Below are 12,145 nucleotides of genomic sequence, written 5' to 3' on the forward strand. Positions count from 1 at the left end.
TAAACACGTTTGTCAATTTCCCCCCTTTGTCGTGTTCATTTCATTACCTTTTTTTTTTCTTCTTTCTTTTATTATAATCCACATATTCCCCACCCCATTTTATGAGGTCCTAAACACATCACTTGTCACGTCATCAATTTTCTCTGTTGGATGCCACGTTAGCTAATTTTATTTGCAGTCAAAGTTCTTAAAAATAATAATAATAATCTTTTTAGACCTATTTAATCTTTTTCGAAGTAGTTTTTGAAAAAGTCTCGAGAATAATTCTATTTATTTAAATCCATATTTTATTGTATATATTATTGAAGCGGTATCGGTACAAGGGACTATGACCAATTGATGTTGAAAGGGAGTGGCATGAGCCAGATAATAAGTACATTATTTGGGGGCATATATGGAAATTATTAAGCTGTTCGGATCTATTATGATATAGTCACCACGCGCTTAACCAACCTCTTTTTCTTATTTTGACAAATAGGAAAGTTCGGTGTATAATTCGAATATCATAAAGATTACAATACATAATAAAGAATTGCATAATCTTTTAATATCATTTTTTTTATAAAAAAAAAAAAAGTAAACTTTAGTTATTTTAATAAATAGCAGACCGATTATAGAACTCTGTTCAATAAGTCGAATACATTAACTGTCTTCTCTTAGGTTGTAAAGTAAAAGTTAGAGAAGGGCGATATCGCTCATTCTTGAAATCAACAACTACAACATAGTAGTAAAATTTAGTAATTTTCTCCCGTGAAATGTCGTTTATAAGAACTCAAGTCTCGTTTATTTTATAATAACGTAAGATTCTTAGCATCTCTGCTATCACTTTTGAATTGTGGTAATATTCCTCTCTTTTAAAGATGTTTTGATTCGGGTCGAAGAGATGAGCTTTTTAACTATTAGTCACCGCTTTATTTTTGCATATAAAATGTACGAGAGACTACACCGACATCTTCTTCGACTGCATCAACTAACTATCAACAAAATGAAGTCATTTATAAGAAAATATAAGCCGGTTATTTAGTGACTAGGGTGGTGACGTTGATGAGGATGATTAAAATACATTAGGTTTGGCTTTCGAATTTTTTTTGGGTTCGGTTGTTAAACTGTGCCACATCATCTTCCACATAAGCAAAAAAATTAATAGGTGAAGTCCTCATCACTTACCATGTCATCAAATTTTTATCATGTGAGTGCCACATCAGCAAAATTGTGACCATCGATCACGCAAAATGCCACATCACCAGCCACATAACTTTTTTATTTAATGTCGGATTTAAATAAATTAAAAGCATTAATACAAAAAACACTTCAAAACTAAATAACAATTAGCATTATTTAATACATTATTAATTAATAAAATATAAAATGTATTCGATAATTATACAAATCGTTGTGAAAGGGATAACCATATCTCAGAACAGAGGAAGCTTTTCAGTGTTATCTTCTGCCATTTTTCTGTTCCGTTCCGTTTTCATGGAGGATGGAAGGAGAGGAGAAGAAGAAGATCCTCGACATCCACAGTGGTGGCTCTTCAACGCGTACTTATCTTGCGACGCGTGTCGATTTCCCCTTCCAATTTCGTCTATAAATCCGGAGCTCCCGCTCCAAGCGGTGAGCACCGCAGCAGTTGAGAGATCGAGAGATTCAGAAAGAGAAGAAAGCGGGAACATCTTTCTTTTCTCTTCCTCCATTTTGTTTTTCTATTTTTGTTCCTTCTTCTTCCTTCTTCCTTCTTCTTTGGATTTTGTTTTTTTCGTCTCCGTTTGGGAAAAATGTTCATCGATAGCTTCAAGGTCGAATCCCCCAACGTTAAGTACACGGATCATGAGATTCATTCCGTCTACAATTACGAAACTACCGAGCTCCTTCATGAGAACAGAAATGGAACCTATCAATGGATTGTTAAGCCCAAATCCGTTCAATATGAATTCAAAACTGACATTCGTGTCCCCAAATTAGGGTTTGTTTTTTCTTCTCAATCCGTTTTTTGCTTTCTTTTTTTACCCTAACTTTTGAATTTCATAGGATGATGCTCGTTGGATGGGGAGGAAACAATGGATGTACTCTCACTGGAGGCATCATAGCCAATCGGGAGTAAGTTTTTCTTTCTCCATTTTGGATTTGACTTTTTGGGATTTTGTTATTTCTTAATTGAAATTCTGCCCAAAAGAATGTATTCTTGTTGTGTAGTGAATATAATAATGTTGTTGTATTGTTTCTGAAATTGGATGATGGATACTCTTTTTCAGAGGGATCTCTTGGGCAACCAAGGATAAAGTTCAGCAAGCCAATTATTTTGGGTCATTAACCCAAGCATCCTCCATTCGGGTTGGCTCTATTGATGGCGAGGAGATCTATGCTCCATTTAAGAGCCTCCTACCCATGGTAATGATCATATATCTGTTTTCAATTAATTGGAGATTGATGGGTTTGTGATATAGTGATTACATTATGATTTTGAGCTTAGCTTAGCAAAATGATTCAAATCTCTCCCAGGTCAATCCTGATGATATTGTGTTTGGAGGGTGGGACATAAGTGACATGAACTTGGCCGATGCCATGGCCAGAGCTAGGGTCCTTGATATTGATCTGCAAAAGCAGCTGAGACCCTACATGGAATCCATGGTCCCACTTCCTGGAATATTCAATCCCGATTTTGTTGCTGCGAATCAGGGCTCTCGAGCCAATAACGTCATCAAAGGCACCAAGAAAGAACAACTCCAGCAAGTCATTAAAGATATCCGGTATATATTTTACAGTTTATGTCATTCAAACATTAAAGTTTTCAAGTTTTCATAACGTTTGACTGCATATTATATGTTTTCCTAAAAGTGAGTGAGCTATGTGGGATCATATGGGGGCAGCTGCCGTACTTTCTGTCATTTTATGCTTTCAAAATATCTTCAATCAGGACAATATATATGCTTGTGAGGAATCTAGTTTTACTCTTTTGAAAATTTTGTAATTTATTAGGGAATTTAAGGAAAAGAGTAAGGTGGACAAAGTTGTAGTGCTGTGGACTGCCAACACAGAGAGATACAGTAATGTGCTTGTGGGGCTCAATGACACAATGGAAAGTCTTCTGGCTTCTGTGGACAAAAATGAGTCGGAGATCTCTCCTTCCACACTGTATGCAATTGCTTGTGTTCTTGAAAATGTCCCTTTCATCAATGGTAGCCCACAGAACACTTTTGTCCCAGGTATCATCCTTTCTTCGCCTCGTAAAACTTGCTAATTTTTTACTTCGAATTCGCTCAACTTTGTGGGATTTTGTTTACAGGGTTGATTGACTTAGCCATTCATAGAAATAGTTTGATTGGAGGGGATGATTTTAAGAGTGGTCAGACCAAGATGAAATCTGTGCTTGTAGACTTTCTTGTTGGAGCTGGTATTAAGGTACCTCATTATTCTTTACCAAAGGGTTATAAAATTTTGGGTATTCTAAAATATATGTTGTGGACTTTGGTGTCAGCCAACATCAATAGTGAGCTACAACCATCTAGGAAACAACGATGGAATGAACCTGTCGGCCCCTCAAACCTTCCGATCCAAGGAGATATCAAAGAGTAACGTTGTCGATGATATGGTCTCGAGCAATGGCATTCTTTATGAGCCTGGCGAGCATCCTGACCATGTGGTGGTCATTAAGGTATAATCATTTAAGTTTCCCGAAATCGAAGCTATTATACTTATTCGAAGATGGAATTCAAATATCTTGGATATGAACTGTCATATATATTGAGTGTAAGTTTGTTAAATCCTCCTCCCTGGTTTTGAAATGGAAAATTTCAGTACGTTCCATACGTGGGGGACAGTAAGAGGGCGATGGATGAGTACACTTCAGAGATATTCATGGGTGGAAAAAGCACCATAGTGTTGCACAACACCTGCGAGGACTCTCTGTTGGCCGCTCCGATCATACTCGATTTGGTTCTTCTTGCTGAACTCAGCACTCGCATTCAAATCAAGGCCGAAGGAGAGGTGAGTTTGATCAAATTCACCTAACAAAAACCCAACCCATTGTCTGTTTTCCATTTTGAAATGAATCTAAACAAGTGATGAAATGGTTTGATTTGTAGGGAAAGTTTCACTCTTTCCATCCAGTGGCCACCATCCTCAGTTACCTTACAAAAGCTCCTCTTGTAAGTTTTTACACAACCCCATCTGAAACCTTGAACTTTCATTTGATGATTTGAGTATATTTCTGAATGGTTGTAAATGGTGAAAACAGGTACCACCAGGCACGCCCGTGGTGAACGCTCTGTCGAAGCAGCGCGCCATGCTTGAGAATATAATGAGAGCTTGTGTTGGGTTGGCACCTGAGAACAACATGATTTTGGAATACAAGTGAAGCCTGAAAGTGTCCTGAGTTTAATAGGAAATTGGTTATCTTTTCTATAAGCTTGTGAAAATATGCAATTAGTTTCTGTTTGGTTTGTATGTCCTCTTTTTATATTCGGCTTGGGGAAGTTGTTTATTAGTGGGCAAGCCATGCCTGTAATGGAACTATACATATTCTAAAAATAAACTAGCGTTCTTTAATGTAACGACCCAACTTTTCACTCTTACACGAAGGCGGACAATCACATAGTTTCTTAGTCACACAACTTCAAGACACCCTCGTCACGAATCAAATAAGTCATGTCACCAATCAAACAATGATGAGTGAATCATAGGTGATAATCTAAATTTTCTCTCTTAGGTCGTTAACTATAATCATGTTAAGATTAAAACTCGAATTACTCTTCTAAGATATTCAACAGTAAAAGAGTATTATTTCTTCCTCACACCCATGTGCACATTTTGCTTCTTATGCATTTCTCTGGCGAGCGTATTTAAACTCCTATCGTTTTCAGTTTCTTAATCAAACTATTGTAGCACATTACTATAAGCTTAAAAGGTGATGATAATGGAGGTCTATTGAGAGTCAATATAAAGGAAATTGACCCGAGAAGACGACGGAGATATAACTAAAACTAATTCCCTTTCAAAAACGTGATTAATTTTGTGTTTGATTATCGAATTGAAAGGTGGTGGGACAACCAATAATCAAGTGGGCTTATATTTAACACCACAAAATGGCACCAATAATTTGGATGAAGAAGACAAATTCCATTGGCCAATAACTCTAATAGTAAAAGGATTCCATTGCCCTTGAAGTGACTTTAACCTTATCTCCAAACTGTTTGGAATAGTGTAAATCGTGTTATCATTATATTATGCATTTGCTTTTGTGTCCATTTCTTATTTCGCCTTATGGTCGCTTTGACTTTCATTTCAAACGTAAAAACAATCAACTTTACCAAAAGGCACAATACGCGAAGTTGTAATTTTTATCGTTCATTAGGCTTCCATTTTGTTAGGAAGTATTCGCTCAATAAATTACCGATAAGACCCATCAAGAAATTAGTATATGTTTAGTTGGGTTATAATTTTTTCCGGTTTGATTGAATTTTTTATCAGTTCGTCAACTTGAAAATAAGGTTCACAACTCAACTCAACCTTATTTTTAAGATTGTTACGAAGATTAAGAACATTTGACATTTATATCAGAGGGTGAATGTTTGATATCTAAATTTTACGAAATTTTAGTTATTAATACGATATGTTTTAAGAATAAGTACGAAATTTTTTAGATGACTGAGCACGATCGTTTATGAACCCAACAAACTTGATATATTGGATTGGTGTTTACAAAATCTCTCCAACTAAACCCTAGACTCCTAATTTTGAACTAGGATTAATGAGAGTTTGAGGTTAAAAATAAAAATAAAATTAACAACTACAAGGGGAATAAGATTCGGATTACCTTGTTGATCGAATATCTCAAGGCAAGAACACTTGATTGAGATTCGAATCACTCCACAAGCAAGATCGATCATGTCTAGCTTGAATGACTCTTGTTGATCAAATATCTCAAACACTTGTTTGAGATTCGAATCACTCCACAAGCAAGATTGATCATGTCGAGCTTGAATGATTCTACATGCAATCTAAACTACATAGAATTGCAAAGAAACTTAGCCATTGGCTAAAGAAAAGCACAAATGCTTCTTTTACTATATTTTCCAAGTCTACCTTACAAATACAACATACATGGCTTTATATAGCCTCAAAATGAAACTATTAAAGGCATTCCAAAAGTTGTAACATTCACACTTTATGGCCATAATTAGCCATTATGTAAATGTAACCGAAATTAAATAAAAAGTCTTAAAATACAATAACTCTAAATTACTCTAAATTATAACCCACCCAAAATTTACAACAATCAAACTTTATTCTTCTTCAATGTAGCATGAATTGAAACATATTTTGATAATTTTGACAACCTTTTCTTCACATCTTCATTGAAGTATATTGTATGATTGATGTCTCTCAGTTCATATCACTTGATATATTGGATTGGTGTTTACAAAATCTCTCCAACTAAACCCTAGACTCCTAATTTTGAACTAGGATTAATGAGAGTTTGAGGTTAAAAATAAAAATAAAATTAATTAATTGGAGGTTGAATATTTTATGTAATTGAAAAATAATTGAGGTAGAATAATTATTAAATGGGCTCAAATCGGCCCATCACTTAAAACAAAGTCCAAACTGGCCCAATCCTATAAATAGAGGCCCAAAGCTAATCCCATATATATATATATATAGTTTTGTCCATTTATCATATTTTTCTTTTTTTTTCTTTTTTTTTTTTTTAATAAAATAAAGATAGTAACTTTCACAACTCAATTATACTAAATATTTTTAACATTAAATGCTAAGGAGAGGTCAAACCACGACGGTTGAGTAGAGAAAAATTGATGTAAAAATTACATACGACAATGACATTCACTTTAAACATGGACTCATAAACGACCCGACAATAAAATAAGTAGTGACATGGAGATGACATAAATACTATGATCTACTGACGATTCAATATCAATAATATTATTACTTCAGTTCGGAGTTTTTAGTTGGATAAATTTTAGCGATGGAATAATAAGATATAATTCATTGGTTGATTGTATCGTTAACCATTTCTTTCTTTTCACGTGAAGAACTTATTATGAATCTATTGATTTCTGCCGCTTCAGTTATTGCTGCTGAATTAGCCGTCGGGTTTGCGTCTACTGGACCTGGAGTTGGTTAAGATACTGCTGCGGGCCAAGCTGTAGAAGGGATTGCGAAACAACCCGAGGTGGAGGGAAGAATCCGAGGTCATTTCTTATTCCTACTAAATTCTCCACCGTTTTTTCTAGTGTTCTAATAAAATTTCTAAGGTAAAATTGGTAATAAATTCAAAAGTATTTGATTAAAAAATATATAATAAAGTATTTAATATATTCTAAAAATTTAAATTTCAATACCTCAACCTAAATAAATAAATATAATTATATAATAAATTAGTCTAACAGTCCAAGCCCACCACTAGTCGATATTATCCTCTTTGAACTTTCCCTTCTGAGCTTCCTCACAAGATTTTCACATCTTTATGTTTCGTTATTCTCTCCAACCGATTTGAGATCTCACTGTTAGTTTTATACTTTAATATACATATAAAAGTAGGGTAGAACGGGGATTGAAGTAGGACCGGGACAAATGACAAAGAATGCAATCTCGTCATTGACTCCATTTAGCTAACGGGTAAAAATCCTTCCCTACTCACAACTCCACTCACTCTCAGAACGAAAATTCTCCATCGAGTTCAAAGAAGGTCCCACAGATAAAATAAACATCTCTAAGAGAAAATCGTTGATAAATTTCCTGTTTCGTGATATTAAATTCTTGTTTTAGATAAGCAAATACAATACGTCTCGTAGATTTAATATTAGATTATGAAATTTTATATTATACTTCATTTAATTGTAGTGTGAATATGATTAGAAAACTAGGCATATGGGACCCTTTTGCCCCGTTGATTTTGGGGTTACCCTACTCCCTTATAGCTTCAATCATTTATTTTCATAATCATATAATTCAAACCCAATCACTCTCTCTTACCCTACAATAATTTACCCACTCCCTCCATTATTTCTTCACTTCCAAAACCTCACAAAATTACACACATTCACATTACAAAAATCCCGACCTCGGGTCCTGATTCTATTCCTTTACTGTAATGCTTAGATCCACAGCTAACAGATATTGTCGTATTTTGGTTTCCGCTCAAAGCTTTAAAATGCATCTACGTAGGTAGGGGAAGGTTTCCACACACTTATAAATGGTAGTTTGTTCTCTTCTCCAACTAATGTGAGACATCACATTTATGTTCTCTCGACTTCACCTAAATCCTTATAATCGTAACGTTTTTTTATTTCATCTCTATACTTTCGTTAAATCAAATCAAAACTCGAACCCAATCGAAAAACAAAAATCGCATATATTTTCAAACAAAGACGTGGATATCAATTTGTGATTCATAATCATACAAACAAATATAATACTAGAAAACCCATCTAAAATCCGCTGCCAAAATCTGACCTTTCTTTATGCCGGCCGCCGCAGCCGCCGCCGTGGGCGGTGGTGATGCCCTTTTCTTTTGTGAAATCTTGTTCCATCTTCTTCTCTCTGCACTCAGCACTGCAAAAAGCAGTGTCTCCCCTACACACAAAACTCAATTTTAAACAATAATTTAAACCAAAAAAATAAAATAAAAATAAAGCTTGAATTAATGAGTTATTATTAACAAAACCCATCAATTTTTTTTGGGGAAAGTATTGAAATTTAGAAGAAAAAAAAAAAAAAAAAAAAAAAAAAAAGATAAAATTAGAGATTCATACATGTACATGTAAATGTCACGGGCGGGGGAGAGACGGCGGTGACAGAAGGTGCAAGTGCGAAGAAAGTGGAGAGAAGAAGGGTCATCGGAGTGTTTGTTAAAGGCGGAGAGATTTCTCCGGCCTCTTGGTGACACAAAAGATAAGGTGTAATTCATTTGATCAGTCTCCGGATTTTGGGTGGCGATCACCGGAGGAATATCTCCGGTGCCGGAATTGTGATGATTGGATGGCTGTTCGCCCTCCACGTGGCTGAGATCCACCGTGATTCCTGATATACTCGCCGTTCTTTTCATCTGCGGCCGTGGACGCTTCCTTAGTAACATCTTCTTCCTCGGAGAGAGAGAGAGAGAGAGAGAGAGAGAGAGAGAGAATAAGAAGATGCAGAGTGAATGATTATTATTATTATTAAAAATATATAAAAAAAAAAGAAAAAAAAACAAAAACAAAAAGGGTATATTACAAGTTTGTGCTTTGAGTCTACTTTTTAGTTCATATGATAGTGATATTTTTCTTAAGAAAATTCTTAATTTGTTAAATTACTGATTATTTCAAATTTAATAATAATACAGAAATTACTACCAGGAAAAGTAAGATTCAGATTACCTTTTTGATTGAATATCTCATGGCAAGAATACTGATTTGAGATTCGAATTACTCCACAAACAAGATCGATCATGTCTAGCTTGAATAATTCTTGTTGATCAAATATTTCAACATAAGAACACGTGTTTGAGATTCGAATCACTCCACAAGCAAGATTGATCATGTCGAGCTTGAATGATTCTACATGCAACTTAAACTACCTCGAATTACAAAGAAACTTAGCCATTGGCTAAAGAAGAGCACAAATGCTTCTTTTATTATCTTTTCCAAGTCTGCTTACAAATACAACGTACATGGCTTTATATAGCCTTAAAATGAAACTACAGGCATTCCAAGAGAGTAACATTCATACTTAGAGTAGTAACATTCATACTTAATAACCATAATTAACCATTATGTAAGTGTAACCTAAAGTAAATAAAAAGTCTTAAAATACATTAATGAAATACAATAGCTCTAATAAATTGTAATCCACCCAAAATTTAAAACATGAAACTTCATTCTTCTTCAATGTGGCATGAATTGAAATATCTTTTGATAATTTCAACAATATTTTTTTCACATCTTCAGTAGATTGTATGATTGATGTCTTTTGGTTCATATCATACACCTTAACTTAAAAAAAGTATAAAAAATAATTTTTATAATTTTTATTATTATTTTTGGATAAAATTCATTAACATTTTGCCAATATTTTGAATTTAAGAAAATTTCATTAATATGATGCTACTTTAAAAATATCTTATTTTAAAATTTTTAAAGTAGCATTAACACCTTTTATCTTTACACAAAGTTCAAAAAAATAATTACCGTCAATTTATGAATAAAAATCATTTATCAGTCCTCTTAAATTATTTCCTTTTTAATGTTACTTTTAAAGTTGATGAATATTTTTTAAATGCGGTAGTAATGGTAAGAATATTTTGAACTTTAGAGGTGTTTTTGAAATTCTTTAAAAAAATGTTTTAAAGGGTATTAATGAACTTTTGAAATACGAGAAATTTATGAAAGCGGTATTTTTTAACAAAGTATTTACTGTTTTCATTCAAAACTAACGGTAATAGTATATTTAATTTTTTTTTTAAAATTTAAAGGTATTTTTTTGGGAGAATATGTAAAATTAAAAGATAATTTTTATTAATCAATAAATTTATAACAATTATTGTTGTAACATTAAAAATGAAACAAAACTATATTATAACCCAAAAAAATTATCCAAATATAATTTGATATATTAGAAAATTATTAGATTCTTCATTCTTGAAATTAAAAAAAAAAAATGAATATGTCAGGAGAGATTTAATTAAATAATATTAAATTTGTTATATAAATATTAAATAAAAGCCAAATTCAAATTATTGGGATTAAAATGATAAAAAAAAAATTAATAAAAAAAGAGTGAATGATGAATTATAATTAATCTTACGCCCCATAATTAATTATAATGTATTTTGGATATAAAATTCCAATTTTATATTGTTTTCTAAGTATGGATATATATTTATTTTATTTAAATCATTCAACCAATTTATTATTACGAGTTTGAACCAGAGGATTTCCGTCATCTAAGAAATTCAATCCATAATTGGATGTGTAGTACTTCTCTACACACTGTTCATACACATGGACATGAACCTCGGGCAAGCTTGTGTATATATTCTTTGGACCTGACCTTCGACTAGCGTACGCTCACACTGCTAAAATACCATGGAAGGAAGGGAACACACATAGTATCATGATGTGCATAATACCACATCATAACATTGTAGTGTATGCATGTGTACTAATTATAATAGGGAAGTATCTCAATACATGTGAACGAACATACGATATGCATGAGGCCACCATAGTTCAAAATCATGGCATGTATATGTGATGCTTCATTTCATATGTAACATCGTTTTATGTCATTTCAAAATATAATGTATAACATAGTACTTTCATAACAGAGCATAATCATCAATGAAATAACGTGTCAATATGATATTTAATAACATGGTATGTCTCATATTACAACATAACATAATAAACAAGCATTAAACAATCACAAGGTACAACACGTGAAAGGACTACTGGGTATGTATCGTTTATATTTCAAACAGTTCATCCAACCAAACTAGTAGATGAATCACTTACTTGGTTGGTCTAAGCCAAAATTAATATGACAATTTTGGGACTTTAAGTCCCTTAACAATAATTCAATGGATTAAACCATATGTTCTCAAGCATGATTTTTTTTTTTGTTTTATTTTGACTTATATTCGAATCTACTCGCCAAATGTCGAAAATATATTCATCAAATAAATAGTCAAATTTGGAAAGTAATAGGATGGGACACCATCATTTTCATTTTTGCCACTTGTCTGTGACATGACACTTGACACATGTCAAAGCAACAACCACGGTCGGACAACCAAGCACGGTGAGACAAGAAATCTAAGATTTTCTGTCACTCTTTGGTCTTACAAGTTAAACATGTTAGAAACTACGACTCTCCACAATAATATGATATTGTTTATTTTGATCACAAGTTCTCATGACTTTGCTTTTAGTTTTCCCGAAGAGTCTCGTATCAATAGAGACAGTATTTCATTACCCAATGTGGAACTCCTCTTCCAAGAGTCTTCGTCAATTCGAGACCAAGACGTAGCCTAGGTGGTCGAGAAGGTCCCACCATTCTAATAATTTAAAATAATTTTTTCAAAAATCAAAACCTACAAAGAAAAGCTTTTCCAGAAACACAAACATTTATATCATAGGCTTTAAAC

At 33.3% G+C, this 12,145-nt stretch overlaps 2 protein-coding genes across 2 annotated transcripts; one reads left to right on the forward strand and one right to left on the reverse strand.

The window, feature by feature from the left end:
- The first annotated feature begins 1,420 nt into the window (after positions 1–1,420).
- On the forward strand, positions 1,421–4,550 carry LOC111810438 (inositol-3-phosphate synthase-like). Its single transcript, XM_023697146.1, has 10 exons — positions 1,421–1,963; positions 2,029–2,097; positions 2,253–2,388; positions 2,500–2,747; positions 2,977–3,203; positions 3,284–3,399; positions 3,476–3,652; positions 3,796–3,984; positions 4,083–4,145; positions 4,235–4,550. Exons 1-10 carry the CDS (start codon positions 1,776–1,778, stop codon positions 4,352–4,354), a joined length of 1,533 nt encoding a protein of 510 aa, XP_023552914.1. The 5' UTR covers positions 1,421–1,775; the 3' UTR covers positions 4,355–4,550.
- Positions 4,551–8,352: 3,802 nt separating this feature from the next.
- On the reverse strand, positions 8,353–9,142 carry LOC111810518. The gene is made up of 2 exons (XM_023697224.1): positions 8,775–9,142; positions 8,353–8,595 (listed from the first exon to the last, which is right to left on the reverse strand). The coding sequence occupies exons 1-2, from the start codon at positions 9,095–9,097 to the stop codon at positions 8,451–8,453; spliced, it is 468 nt and encodes a 155-aa protein (XP_023552992.1). The 5' UTR covers positions 9,098–9,142; the 3' UTR covers positions 8,353–8,450.
- Positions 9,143–12,145: the final 3,003 nt, after the last annotated feature.

This window comes from Cucurbita pepo, chromosome LG14, assembly GCF_002806865.2.
Source record: "Cucurbita pepo subsp. pepo cultivar mu-cu-16 chromosome LG14, ASM280686v2, whole genome shotgun sequence".
NCBI lineage: Eukaryota > Viridiplantae > Streptophyta > Magnoliopsida > Cucurbitales > Cucurbitaceae > Cucurbita > Cucurbita pepo.